General features: G+C 43.8%; 1 protein-coding gene across 1 annotated transcript in view; it reads left to right on the forward strand.

Moving 5' to 3' along the window:
* The first annotated feature begins 6 nt into the window (after positions 1-6).
* Positions 7-14,849, forward strand: part of S100PBP (S100P binding protein) — a 31,100-nt gene continuing 16,257 nt past the window's right edge. The window contains exons 1-4 of the mRNA XM_075263113.1: positions 7-45; positions 7,077-7,965; positions 8,062-8,355; positions 8,401-8,478. Of these exons, the coding sequence (XP_075119214.1) occupies positions 7,099-7,965; positions 8,062-8,355; positions 8,401-8,478 (1,239 nt within the window). The 5' untranslated portion in view covers positions 7-45; positions 7,077-7,098. The remainder of the gene's footprint in view (positions 46-7,076; positions 7,966-8,061; positions 8,356-8,400; positions 8,479-14,849) is intronic.

Below are 14,849 nucleotides of genomic sequence, written 5' to 3' on the forward strand. Positions count from 1 at the left end.
TTTCGACTTGCACCGAAAGTCCTCAGTGTTTGTGTCTGGTCGGAGGTGCGTATGAGGAGCCGAGGCTGTGATGTAGAGGCTTGTCTAATGGCTTATTGTAGGAAACAGCCATGGGCTCCGTGCTAGATGGGGTAACGGTTTCCTAATATAGCCACAGACTAAACTGGTAGGCAGCGGTGCCATGCTGGAAGGGGGCAATTGCTTTCTATAGTGCTGTTATGGCTGAGGGGGCAATTGCTTTCTATAGTGCTGTTATGGCTGAGGGGGCAATTGCTTTCTATAGTGCTGTTATGGCTGAGGGGGCAATTGCTTTCTATAGTGCTGTTATGGCTGAGGGGGCAATTGCTTTCTATAGTGCTGTTATGGCTGAGGGGGCAATTGCTTTCTATAGTGCTGTTATGGCTGAGGGGGCAATTGCTTTCTATAGTGCAATGCTGGAAGGGGGCAGTTGCTTTCTATAGTGCAATGCTGGAAGGGGGCAGTTGCTTTCTATAGTGCAATGCTGGAAGGGGGCAGTTGCTTTCTATAGTGCAATGCTGGAAGGGGGCAATTGCTTTCTATAGTGCAATGCTGGAAGGGGGCAGTTGCTTTCTATAGTGCCATGCTGGAAGGGGCAGTTGCTTTCTATAGTGCCATGCTGGAAGGGGCAGTTGCTTTCTATAGTGCCATGCTGGAGGGGGCAGTTGCTTTCTATAGTGCCATGCTGGAGGGGGCAGTTGCTTTCTATAGTGCCATGCTGGAGGGGGCAGTTGCTTTCTATAGTGCCATGCTGGAGGGGGCAGTTGCTTTCTATAGTGCCATGCTGGAGGGGGCAGTTGCTTTCTATAGTGCCATGCTGGAGGGGGCAGTTGCTTTCTATAGTGCCATGCTGGAGGGGGCAGTTGCTTTCTATAGTGCCATGCTGGAGGGGGCAGTTGCTTTCTATAGTGCCATGCTGGAGGGGGCAGTTGCTTTCTATAGTGCCATGCTGGAGGGGGCAGTTGCTTTCTATAGTGCCATGCTGGAGGGGGCAGTTGCTTTCTATAGTGCCATGCTGGAGGGGGCAGTTGCTTTCTATAGTGCCATGCTGGAGGGGGCAGTTGCTTTCTATAGTGCCATGCTGGAGGGGGCAGTTGCTTTCTATAGTGCCATGCTGGAGGGGGCAGTTGCTTTCTATAGTGCAATGCTGGAAGGGGGCAGTTGCTTTCTATAGTGCCATGCTGGAGGGGGCAGTTGCTTTCTATAGTGCCATGCTGGAGGGGGCAGTTGCTTTCTATAGTGCAATGCTGGAGGGGGCAATTGCTTTCTATAGTGCAATGCTGGAGGGGGCAATTGCTTTCTATAGTGCAATGCTGGAAGGGGGCAATTGCTTTCTATAGTGCCATGCTGGAGGGGGCAGTTGCTTTCTCTAGTGCCATGTTGGAGGGGGGGGGGCAATTTGCTTTCTATAGTCCCATGCTGGAGGGGGCAGTTGCTTTCTATAGTGCTGTTATGGCTGAGGGACGCGCAGATAGTAACATGCAAAGATGCATGCTAGTGGGACTATAGCGGCCAAATGGCTGTGCACTGAGCACATGGCCCTTCCAGCTGCTAACCTGGTAAACTTTAGGGACTGAATGGGGGGAGGGGTGGTTGAAAGAGCCAAGGTAGAAGTGAGATGAGCCATGTTTTATTTTCAGAACATGCCATAAATATCTCAGATGGAAGTGCTTTTTATAGGTTCATGCACCTAATGCACAAAGACTCTTGTTCTTTCTGAACTGTCCATTGAAATCTATGGGATTAGAGAAGAAACAGATGGATGTTTGTATGAGCCCTCAGACCTTATTTACACAACATGATACAAACCACAGTAGGCTCACACTAGCGTTCAGGTTTCCATTTTGGCTACTTCACACGGGGGCAAAGAGGCTGATTTTGCTTCAAAATCAGCCCCTTACAATGGATCCCTATGTGAACAGCTAGCAGAAAAAGAAGCGACATGACCTTTCTTCAGGCGTTTTCCACCTGAAGAAATCAATGGGAGTCTATGGGGCGCTGAAAAAAAAGCCTCGCTGATTTTGGTCGCTTTTTTTACCACTGTTTTGGGAAAGAAAAAAAAAGCGACCGAAACAGCGAGGCTTTTTTATGTCACATTTTATGAAGTCACATAAAATTCCTAGAGGAGTGGTCCTGGGTGTTGGCTTCTTCCTGCCATGATTCCATGCTGGGTTTTTTAAAAAAATTTTGATATTAAAAAGCAGTCCACTCTGAAAGAAAGCTGTCAGCTCTGCTCTGTCCGAGTTGTGTGCTAAAATGGTGCCTAGAGGCAAAAAGGAGTGGATTTTGGCCATGCCCAGTGGGATGGCTGGTTAAAAAAAAAAAAAGCTTAAAAAAATCAGCAACCCAAACAGCGTCAAAAACAGCGTCCAATGTAAAAAAAAAAAAAAACAGTGTGAAAAAAAAAAAGCGACGCTGAATTTTCAGTGCCAAATTAAGCAAGGCTTTTTATACGTGTGAACTAGCCCTTAGGCCCACTTCGGGACCTGAAAAAATAACCAGAAACCCTATCTGCTTAAAAAGATAGGGTTACCCGTGGAACCCAATGACTAAATTGGACTCTGCCCGGTTTCTGCTGATGTTATACTGAAATCAGTGGAGACAACAGTCCTGCTTGGTTCTCTCTGCCTAAAAGTGGAAAGGGGACAGAGTCCCTTAACGCTAGTTTGAACCTAGTGTCAGATGTGAAAAAGCAGACCTTTTTCACAGCTAATTCGAATCCTCGTTTGGACTGGTTTTCATGAATCCCTTATTGACGTCAGTCTATTCAATGGACTGTGAAATGGTCAAATACAAGAGATGTCCTATGTATTGATGGACTAATGTATGGTTGATTATGGGGTCTGTCGGATGTCTACCAATTTTATACTGAGACCAGCTGAGAGATATGTCCTCCATGCTGGACTTTTCTCTTCTCCGGTTTCTGTGGTGGAGACAACACAGCCATTTTTTATGTTTGTGGCGTAAAAGCCCCCCCCCACACACACACTAAAAATAACCATGGGTGTGTGACTTTACAAGGGCTGTACATAACTTCTTTTTTTTTTTTTTTTTTTTTATTTATTCTTTTCAGTATCATGCCATTTTTTTTGTCCAGGACCAGACACAATTCCAAGTTTTGGGGTTCTTTTTTTGGTATTTTGCATTTTGAGGACTATAACAATTTTATCATTTGGGTTATTCAACTAACTTTTGTGTCTTTTTTTTTTTTTTTTTTTGTGACGCATAGGGCTTTATTTTTATGTTGTCTTTATTTGTGCATGTGTGTTAATTTTTTATCTACCGTGTATGCTCGAGCATAAGCCGACCCGAATATAAGCCGATCCCCCTAATTTTACCTCAAGAAACTGGGAAAACTTATTGACTCGAGTATAAGCCTGGGGGGGGGGGAAATGCAGCAGCTACTGGAAAATTTCAAAAATTAACATGGCCGAGTTCTTGGGTGCAGTAGGTGCTGGGAAAGGGGAGGGGGTGTTTTGGTTGTCTGTCTGCCCCTTCCCTGAGCTTGAGGACTGGGGTTTTTTACCCCCATTTGGAATTCAGTCTGGCTGAATATAGGGTATCTGCAGTGCTCCTATTAACCCCTTCCCGACGGAAGAGGAGCACTGCAGATCCCCTATATTCAGTAGACCGGGCACTCTCAGACACAGGGATACCTAATGCGTATGTGTTTCACAGTCATTTTCTACTTTGAGGGCAGGTTTACACCAGTGCCCAATCTCCGTTATGCAGGTTTCCGTTTCCTGCCCGAGAAACATTCATGGGTTTGAAAAGTGTCTGCTGATGAGCGTCTTCTGCTCTCCACATTAAAATCGTTTTTTTTTTTAGTCGAACATGCAGGACTTTGTGTCTGGTTAAAAAAAAAAAAAAAAAAAACCTTTCGCCATGGGCAGCAGAAGACGGCTCACCTACAGACACTGAATGTCGGTTTCTGTCTTCTGCCGTCAGAAAACGGAAACCTGCATAACTGAGATCAGGTGCTGTGAACCCGCCTTTATATGTATTCTAGGGAAAGGAGTGATTTAGAACTTATTTATTTTATTTTTTATATTTTTTTTAAACTTTTTTTTTTTTTAGCCCCCATAGACCAGCCGTAATAGTAATATAGCGATGACAGGCCTAGGAGCCTTCATTAGGCTCCCGGCTGTCATCGGAACAGGTCGGCTCCTGCGGCCTCGCCGTGCAGGAGCCGGCCTGCATCACTAAAGGTATGGGGCAGGCCTAAGGGGGGGAGGACATCTCCGGAGGGCACCTCTGCTGTAACGCTTACAGTGGAGATGCCAAAGCTTATGCCTACAATCAGAGATCGCAGGCATAAGCTTCAGCATCTCTGCTGTAAGCATTACAGCGGAGGTGCCGGTTTCTATGGCGACCGCTCTGCAGAGCAGCGCCATTACATTTACAGACCCGGCATCCGGGTGCCGGGGCCCACAGCATCGCCATGCTCATGCCAGGAGCACGGCGATTCTGTATATTAAGATCTGTAGAAGTACTTATGGTACTTCTGCTAGCGTGGCCACGTCACCCGGCGGGCGTGTGATGGGGGGGGGGCGGGGTCTGCTATCCTGGCCTGCTACCAGAAAATTACTGTAATGACCCGAATATAAGCTGAGGAGCACTTTTTCAGCACAAAAACTGTGCTGAAAAACTCGGCTTATACTCAAGTATATACGGTATACTGTGTGTATATTTGTGAAGAGTATGATTTTACCTGCAACTGTCTGGTAAAGCAGCTCAGCTCTGTTGTGGTTAATAAAGCTGAGATGCTATACTACACTCATACCATTGACAGGTGTTGTGCTGCTTTCGAAAGAAAGCAGCCCTGTTTTTCTAAACTGGAACATCCCCTTTTAAAGGGATTTTCTCATTTAAAATGCTATTTTTAATGTTTTTTTGTCAACACGTAGGAATAGCCTTAAGAAAGGCTATTCTTCTCCTACGTATAGATGTCTTCTGCGTGCCGCTGTTCGCTAGAAATCCTGGTTTTCTTCTGTATGCAAATTAGTTCTCTGGCAGCACTGGGGTCGTCCCCAATGCTGTGAGAGAAATCTCCACTTCTGCCGCTTCTATCTTCGCCTGGAACCGCCTCTCCCTGTGTCTTCTTCCGGCGCTGGCTTCAAACTTCTAGGCAAGCGCAGTCGGCTCCTGCGGTCATTTTCTTGTGGCTGCTTACCCCAGCTTACTGTGTAAGCAGCCATGAGAAAATGGCCGCTTATACTAGTTTACTTTGTAAGTGGCCACAGGAAAATTTATCAAAATGGCATAGTATATTTAGTGGTTTCTGCCTGACTTCACCTAATGGCTAGTTTACACGGGGGATTTTTGCAGGCGAATTTTGAGGTGGAATCCGCCTCAAAATCCACCTGCAAAAATGTCTCCCATTGACTTAAATGGGAGTACCTCGCTCTCTTTTTCCCGTAAGCTAGTAGCGGGAAAAAAAAAAACAATCGAGATGACCTATCTTGCCTCAGATTCCGCAGCTGAATCAGCCACTGCATCCGCGGATCAAGATACACTCCTGTTTAGGCCCATTCATTTGGGCCTACTCAGGAGCGGTATGCTGCGACAGAATGCCGATTCTGTATCAGCATCCCGTTGTGGCTAGCCGCGCGGAATGTTCACAAGGCGGAAAAGGTTTCCGCAACCTTTTCCTCCTTGTGAACATACCCTAAGATTTCAAAGTGGTTTTCATTTAACTTTATGGTGTAAAATATTCCATTTATTCTGCTAGGAGATTTCAGCTCAGAAGCTGTGTATGACAGATAACAATACCATTTTAGTCTAATGCTAGGTTCACAGGCTCTCCATTGTTCGGATTCGCTGGGATGGAGAGCCCTTTCACTAAAACAGCAATTACCTGTGGACCCCATAGACTATATTGGGGTCCAGTGGAGAGAAAAGTCCTCCATGCAGGACTTCTTCCAACGATTTTTAGCAGAATCTGCAAAGGAGACTGACGTAGATGTGAACCTAGCCTTTACTAGCTTTACTGTTGTTGAAGGGTTTTTTTTTTTATTTTTTTTATCCAAGGCCAAGACTGGATTGAGCAGAAAGGAGAAGTAAAAGATTTTCCTTTATGTTTCCCATTCTTTTTGTAGGCACTAAATCTTCAACAACAAAAGCAGCTTTTTCGCAACATAGGGGACTCGGCCTAGAGGGCTTTTCCGTGACTTGCATATTGATGACCTATCTCAAGGATAATTCATCAATATGTGATACGTCCGGTCTGACATCCAGGACCTTCACAGATTACACAGTGCTGTACATTATATAGGGGTATTGCTTGGTATTGTAACTTAACCCCATTTACTTGAATGCGACTGAGCTGCTGCTGTAGCAATTGACTTATGAACCTGACATCACAGAGAAAAGGTATCAGAATAGTGAGCCTTAAATCTCTGCATCATTGTGGGGCTGTGAGGAATACCCCCCCTCCCCTGATAGACAATGGTGTATGGAGATGGGAGGGGAAACAATAGGAGAGACGCACTATGGATTTCTGAAAAAACCCACTAATCCTTATTAGATAAAAAAAAAAAAAAGTCATACTTCAAGGAAGCTGTAAGTGCATATTCACATAAGGCCATGCATTTGACTGTGACAAAATTCTTGTTTCCCAGCTAAGAGTAATCAGTTTTAACCTGAGTCTATTGAAGGAGCCACAAAAATGGCCCCATAAAATGCATGTTCTAAGAATCAAACCATTATTAGCAATCGGCAAATCCTATCATGTCAATAACACTAACTTTTACTTTATTCATTGTTCACATTGGTGGCTTGGCTTACATTTTATGGGATATGTGACTGATCCTTTGTTTTTCAATGGCTCTATTAGTTTTCTGTTTTGTTGATAGAATTGCACTGCTTCATTATTCAGAAGTGGTAAAATAGACCTGCTTGTGGGTTTACCAACCTCAGGTTAACACCATTGAGTCATGTGAATGTAGTAATGTGAAAAAGAATACATATCGTAGTCATACTGAAATGTTTGCCAGTATTTTCTGCGAATTCTTGTTTCAGGCCATTAATAATTTTTTTTTTTTTTTTTTTTTTTGCAGGACGTCTTGTGCAGTCTGACCAATGAAAGATATTAATGATCTCTCCGTTTCTGAAGCCGCCTCTGAGAGGCAAGTGTTGTTTTACCAGACATACTGGGAAGAGCCTCTTCCAGGAACTATGCAAGAGATAAAAATCAGTATTGTTAATGAGCGAGCCACTGGATCCAAACGGGAAAGGGAAAAAACTACAGTAATGACCCCTTCTTCTAAAAGATCACGTCATGCCGCCTTCAGTTGTAGCACACCTTTATCTGCTTCTACCCATACCTCTGCTTCTTGGAACTCAGATTTTGAAGCCCCTCAGCCACTCAGGCAAAGTCCTGATCAAGAGTGGGAAGATTCTTTATTGGAACCTACTGAGGGTGAGAGTGACTCTCCCTTGCACATGACTATAGATGAGATGAATTCCCATCTAGAAGATGAGGAGGAGCATGGTGATGATGACTCTTGTTATGCTGCTGAACCTTCAAAAAAGTATGATGGGTTAACTTGTGTAGTCACATTTATACCTTCAGAAACTGAAGCTGAGAAAGGTGGATCTTCACCTTGCAATATACTAGAGGTACCTGACACTTTGACTGAAGAACCCGAATTTGATGGCGACATAAACAACTATGCTGCAATGCCTCCATCACCCCGCAATTCACCCTTTGATCCTGTACAGTTGACACTGGCTGAATCAGACAAGTCTTGGGTTTGCAAAGTGAAGTCTCCTGTGAAGTCTCCTGTGAAGTCTCCTGTGAAGTCTCCTGTGAAGTCTCCTGTGAAGTCTCCTGTGAAGTCTCCTGTGAAGTCTCCTGTGAAGTCTCCTGTGAAGTCTCCTGTGAAGTCTCCGACCCCTAAAACGGTGGTTCCGAAACCATCACTCTCACTGTCTAGGTATGATGCAGTGGATTGGACTGAGGACCCAGACATTGACCTTGATTTTGACTGTGAGATTGATAACATTTTGGCATTAAGTCCTGGTGGTAACTTTTATTTAGAGGACCGCAGAGGTGGAGAATTGGCTGAAACCGCTACTAGCGGTAATGGTCCTCTAATATCGGACTCTACATTACCTCTACAGGGTTCTAATCAGGTGTTACTAGTCCAAGCTACATGCTCCAGTACTTTAGAGGTAGATCAGAAACCACTTTCCCTTCCTACACCAGATTTAACAAAGGTTAATCATCATCCTGCAGAGTTGGAGTTAGTAAAGGAAACCTTGTCTTCCAATGCATGTTCTGGAGCTGCGACTGAGCCAAATGTAAACACGGAGTCATCTGAAACTGAACAAAATTCAAAGTGTCAAAATCCTTTAGAGACTGTTGAACGTAATGGGATCCAGAATGAGGAGTTCATAACAAGGCTGACAGACCCAACTCCAAATGCTGCAGCACAAGCAACCAGCAGTCAGCCTAAGGTATGTGCCACAACCTTTTTGTACTAAACGATCATAATGAGGAAATGTATTTAAAGCAATCCTCCGGTTTCAATGACCATTTCACTGTAAATGAGTTCTAACATTCCTGGTGCCCTGCATTGTAAGTTTGCTGGTTCACAATTCCCATATTTCTGACAAATTGCCACCAGGTTCTGAGTATTCTCTACACAGTGATCAGCTGAAGTCCTGGAGGTTAGATGCTCACCGATTAAACCTTGATGGATGATCTCAGATACGTCATGAATGTTTAATCGCTTCCTGCCAGACACTTTCACTTTTGCACTTTGTTTTTACTCACTGTCTTTTAAAAGCCATAGCATTTTTTTTTCTGTTCAGTCACATGACTGCTTATTGTAATGACTTATATGACGTTCCGAAAAGGGAAAAAAACAGTATTTGGGTTTTGCTATGACAGCACATAATATACATCAAAAATAACGTTACCTATATTCTGTGAGTCTATACTCTCATGACAATACACTTAATTTAGTTTTATGTTTTAATGCCTATTCTCAAATCCAAAACTTAGGAAAAAATATTCTTCACCATATTCTAATACCCATAACTTTTCTTTACATTTTGTGAATGAAGCAGTTTAACCATTTTGCTGCCAGGGTTTTTTGGACAATTTGCTTTACCAGTAGCCAGGACAATGTTCACACAGTTTTCAGATGCTGTAATTTAGGTTTGATTGGTACATTAAAAATCATACCTATATTATTATTTTGGTACTAGACACCTGCAACATTGTCTGTTTGCCACTTTGCACTGTATATGAACAGGCGCTGTCATGCAATTTTGACTTGAAGGGTGTGTGTTTAATTAGAAAAAAAAATGCAGAACAGTTTACTAGTTGCTAAAAATGTAAACCAAACAAAAAGTTATATGCGCCACACTTCGCAAAATTAAGAGTTCAATATGTGAAGAGTTCATTCATAACACTTAGGCCTACACATGCACATACCTACACTCCTTCCTTGCTGTGCCCAAACAGCAGTTTATACCCGAAAATGACATAAGTTGTGTTATCCTGGGTACAACAATGTCATACATGTGGGTATAAACTGCAATTGAGGCACACAACAGGGCACAGAGCACTGTGTCTCTTTTGGAGCGCAGATTCAGATGTTTGCTATGGACGCCATGTCATGTCTGCAGAGCCTATAAGATGGATGTAAAGTCTAATCCCCTAGGGAGTGACCCTATTTTAAAGACTGCACCGATCAAAGAATTTATCAAGGGGTGTAGTGAGTATTAGTATCCCAGACATAAATGCACAGAGGATGGTGGAAGTGTAAGCTGTGCGGAGTACATTGGGAACACCAAATTCCCTATTTTCCCAGTAGCTCCTATGAATGGGGGAAGGGGGATGTCTGGGGGTCACTTCTGGTTTATTTTTCCTCCTAAGCTCTAAATTGGGTTTGTACCCTGATATCTACTCTCATATGAGGGCTGCTGTTTTTCCCAGGATGAGATGAATTTTGTAATGACACCATTTTTGGGTGCCTATAACTTAGAATTTTATTAACATGTTTTTGGTTTGTTTTTTTGGGGGGGAGGGGTTGTGGATTAAAAAAACAATGCCGGCATTGCATTTTACCTTTTAAATTTTTGCTATGTAGCAGTTAGCATAAGTAACAATACCTTTTATTCTGTGGGTCGGTACACTTATGATGATACCTCATTTAGATTGTCTTGTTTTGGGTTTGTTTGGTTTTTTTATTTTTTTTATGCTGTACTAATTCTGTAGGACAAAAACAAATTTGGGGAAATTATTTTTGCATCTCCAGCTTCTGAGATCGTAAACTCTTTATTTTTTTGGTTGGTTGAGGGCTTTTTTTTTTCAGGACAACTTGTGCTCTCTATTGGTGTTTTTTGGGCTACATTACTTCTGGTGTGTATTTTTTTTTATTTATTTTTTTTTTTCTCCTGTCCCTTTTGTACACCTGAGCCAGCGATGCAGTTATTGCTGGATCAGTACTATAGACTACAATACACGATACCCTCTTGACCACGGCATCCAAGAGGTCTTGGCTGTGTAGAGCCGGGAGTAAAGCTGCGAGCACAGCTTTTGTGTTTGCGCCATTACTGCTCAGTACCATTACAGCACTTAACGTTATTTTAATGCTTCGTGTGTGACATAATAGTACAGTGCAGAGTGAGAAGGGGTTAATGTCCTTCTGGCCATGCATTCTCCCACTCTGCAAGTGACAGGATAACCGGTAGGGCCATAGAGATGCACAACTTGGAACCAAAAGATGGTAAGTACGAAATTTACCAGAATTTTCTGGGCTGGACTATGTGATGTAATTTGAGGTGTCCTGGCCTTTGGCAGGGGTGTCAAACTTATTTTGACACCCGTCTTAGGCAACATATGGAAAATGCAGTATACATAGGTAAATGTGACAAGGTGTGTTCACAAGTTTGCACTTTGAGAATACTATCAAATTGTGTGCTGACTAGTAATCCTATTAATATTATAAATGTGAAAGTTTGTGGGTTTGTGAGTTTTGGATGTTCGGATGTTTGTTCCTCAATCACGCAAAACCCGCTCCACCGATTTGGCTGAAATTTTCTACAAACATAGCTAATACACCCGATTGCGCAATAGGCTACTTTTCGTCACAATAGCGCACATACGTTTGTGCCAGGACCCCCACAAAACCCAAACTCACACCACCATCTCTGCAATCTCACACACTTTGGACCATAGCAAGCCCCAAAATTCCTATTACCCTCTACAGCTTAGCCCCTAACCCCACACAATCACATATACAGATACTTTACCACTTTACCCCTCACCTTAACGATACTCCAGGAGGCTCTCTTTAACGCTCCGGAGCAGCCGTGTTTGCCGACCCCCACCGCTCTGACAATCCGCGACACTGCCCACCCATGTCAATACCCCTAGGAGGTCTAATGCATGCAAAAAAAAAAAGTTTAAAAAAAGTAAAAAAAATATAAAAATTTTTTAAAAAGGATTAAAAATTCAGATCACCCCCCCTTTCCCTAGAACACATATAAAAGTAGTTAAATACCGTGAAACACATACATGTTAGGTATCCCCACGTCCGAAATCGCCAGCTCTACAAAGCTATACAAAAATTTTTCCTGTTCGGTAAACACCGTAGCGGGAAAAATGGTCAAAAGTGCCACACCGCCATTTTTTCACTGTTTTGATTCTGATAAAAATTTGAATAAAAAGTGATCAAAGCAATAACATTGCCCGAAAATGTTAGAACTACAAAGTACACCCGGCCCGCAAAAAAAGACGACCTATACATCCCCATACACGCACGTCTAAAAAAACTTACGGCTGTCGGACAATGGCGACTTTTCAAAAAAAAAAAATTTTTAACACAGTTTTGGATTTTTTTTAAGGGGTCAAAATGTAAATGAAACCATATAAATGTAGTATCCCCGGAATTGTAACGAAACACAGAATACAGGGGACATGTCATTTTGGTTGCACAATGAACGCCGTAAAACCAAAGCCCGTAAGAAAATCGCAGAAATGCATTTTTTCTTCAAATCCACCCCATTCAGAATTTTTTCCCTGCTTCCCAGTACATTATATAGAATAAATAATGGTGGCATCATGAAGAAAAATTTGTCCCAGGAAAAATTAAGACCTCATATGGCTCGGGGAGCGGAGAAATAAAAGTTATGGGGTTTGGAAGGAGGGGAGTCAAATCAAAAAATGCCATCGGCGGGAAAGGGTTAACTTAAAATACTTCTGTCCCAAAGTCACTATGTAAAGTTTCTCACGACACCGTATAGCAGCTCTAATACAAGTTAACTTCAACACAAAAGTCTCACGCATTCTCTGAATTATAGCAAAAACAAGATACAAACTTACATTTCATATCCCATCCCTTATACACAGTACGAAAACCTTACCCACGCCTGTATATACCCACTTCTACAATCACCGCAGACGAAGTCGCGGGTACCAGCTAGTAAGTGGTCATATATGCAAAAAAAATTTCCAGCCGTAGAAATGGTGACAAGTGCTACAGACATCTGCTGTAGATAGACTAAGCAGTGAATTCTAGGGTATAACTGATCTCTTCACTTGGCTAAATGCCTGTGCCAGCAGTGCTGGTGAATAGAGTTTGCAGTATGTAGGAGGATTTGTTCAAGGCCAAAAATGATGTCAGTATTCATCTGCTATAGAAATATACATGGATTGTCAAATAAAGGTTTCTCTTTTTGTCGGTTTCAATTGGGTCTAAAGTGTCTTATGTCAGTTGAGTAGGATACAGGCCTTCAGCCCTGCTGTCTGGGTTTTTCTGCCCCAATTGGTAATGGGCATTACTAGCCCTAGTACAAGCTTTATAGTCTAATGTAATTTCTGGCAGGAGTTCAGCTGGATTCCCACTGATAACAAACAGTTTTTATTTGTCTAGGTGCTTGTATAAGTTAATGAAATAAGACTGGTAAGTTCCTATTTCCTACCAACTGAAGGTGAAAAACAAAACCAAAAAAATTCTCATCTGTCCTCCAGTGTCCACCACTGCTGTCTTGTCCAGTGTGTTCCTTTGCAAGCAACAGTCCTTTTGCTGCACGTAACCCCTGAGGCCAATATGTGGCCACAGGAAAGGAATTGGTGTCATCACTCACATAAATCACCGTTTCACTTTCATACTCCTGAAATAATTCATAACGGCATTTAGAAATTGAACCTTTCACCATCTCCGCAAAGTTCAGCTCTTTGCAGCATTTAATAGCTGCTGCTCCTTATTTGGCACAACTGGAATCTTTTTTCTAGCCCCCTCGTTCCCAAGCAATGTGCTGTTAGTTTTAATGCCTGATGTACTGTTTAAACGGCTATGAACAAACACTGGATCAAATTTGGATGAGCCAGTGAAGGAGAGACTGCGCTCCACAGGTGAGAAGGTCAACGACTTTATTAGGTAATTCAGAGCACGACGCATTTTGGGCATAAAATTTGCCCTTCCTCAGGTGCAAACAATTCTCAGCAGCGGTGTATTCACAGCCCCGGAATTCTCGTATTCCCAGTGCGGCTCCCGGGCACAACGCTTACACCCGGCGGTGCTTTTTTGTTTTTGATGTACTATTTAGTCGCTGTACTGTCAGTAGAGTGGTGTCAGGCAGGAGCAGGCAAAGGGTGTAATTCTGAGCTCTCCACACTGGCTGCGTATGATCGGGGCTTTGACTTTTACTCCTTCCATATGTTGGCTGAATTGCTGTATACATACATGCATGAGAACTGAGACATTCAAGGGGGTGCTGCTGTCGGCATGGATAGATATAAAGGCCAATACTTCCCATACCCCCCAACAACCCCACACCCATGTTTTTGAGAAACCCTCTAATGCAGGGGTCTCAAACTCAACTCAGCATGTGGGCCGCAGAGCAAGATCCCAGCCAGTCGGCGGGCCGCACCGCGGCAAATTTAGCTCCACCCACTTTTATGTTGACTCTGCCCATTCATTTTTCATGTGCCCCCACACTGTATAATCCTCCTACAGTCACCCGTAAACTATATGCCCCCCCTCCATCTTTCCCCCAGTTACATATACACCCTTCATCTGCCCCCAGATTCATGTCCCCCCATCTCTGCCCCCAGATTCATGTCCCCCCATCTCTGCCCCCAGTTTCATGTCCCCCCATCTCTGCCCCCAGTTTCATGTCCCCCCATCTCTGCCCCCAGTGTCATGTCCCCCCATCTCTGCCCCCAGTGTCATGAGCCCCTTCATTTCACCTCAATGTTTAAAGAGGACCTTTCACCATTTTGCCCACAGGCAGTTCTATATACTGCCGGAAAGCTGTCAGTGCTCTGAGTTCAGCGCACTGTCGACTTTCCCGATCTGGGCCTGGTGTGAAGAGCTTACGGTCCCGGTACCGTAGCTCTTCTATGGTCAGAAGGGCGTTTCTGACACTCAGTCAGAGACGTCCTTCTTCACAGCACAGCCAATCGCACTGTACTGTGAGAGCCGGGAGGAACTCCCCCCTCCCTCCCTGATAATGCTCGTCTATGGACGAGTACTGCGAGCAGAGGGAGGGGGAGTTCCTCCCGGCTCTCACAGCACAGCGCGATTGGCTGTGCTGTGAAGAAGGACGTCTCTGACTGAGTGGCAGAAACTCCCTTCTGACCATAGAAGAGCTACAGTACCAGACCGTAAGCTCTTCACACTGGGCCCACATCGGGAGAGCCGACAGTACACTGAACTCAGCGCACTGTCAGCTTTCCGGCAGTATTTAGAACTGCCTGTGGGCAAAATGGTGAAAGGTCCTCTTTAACACACAAAAAAAACACTTATACTCACCATCCAACGCTCCCCCGCCACGCTCTGCAGTTTCACTAATAGACCTGTAGGCGCGAT

Source organism: Leptodactylus fuscus, chromosome 2 (genome assembly GCF_031893055.1).
Source record: "Leptodactylus fuscus isolate aLepFus1 chromosome 2, aLepFus1.hap2, whole genome shotgun sequence".
Taxonomy (NCBI): Eukaryota; Metazoa; Chordata; class Amphibia; order Anura; family Leptodactylidae; genus Leptodactylus; species Leptodactylus fuscus.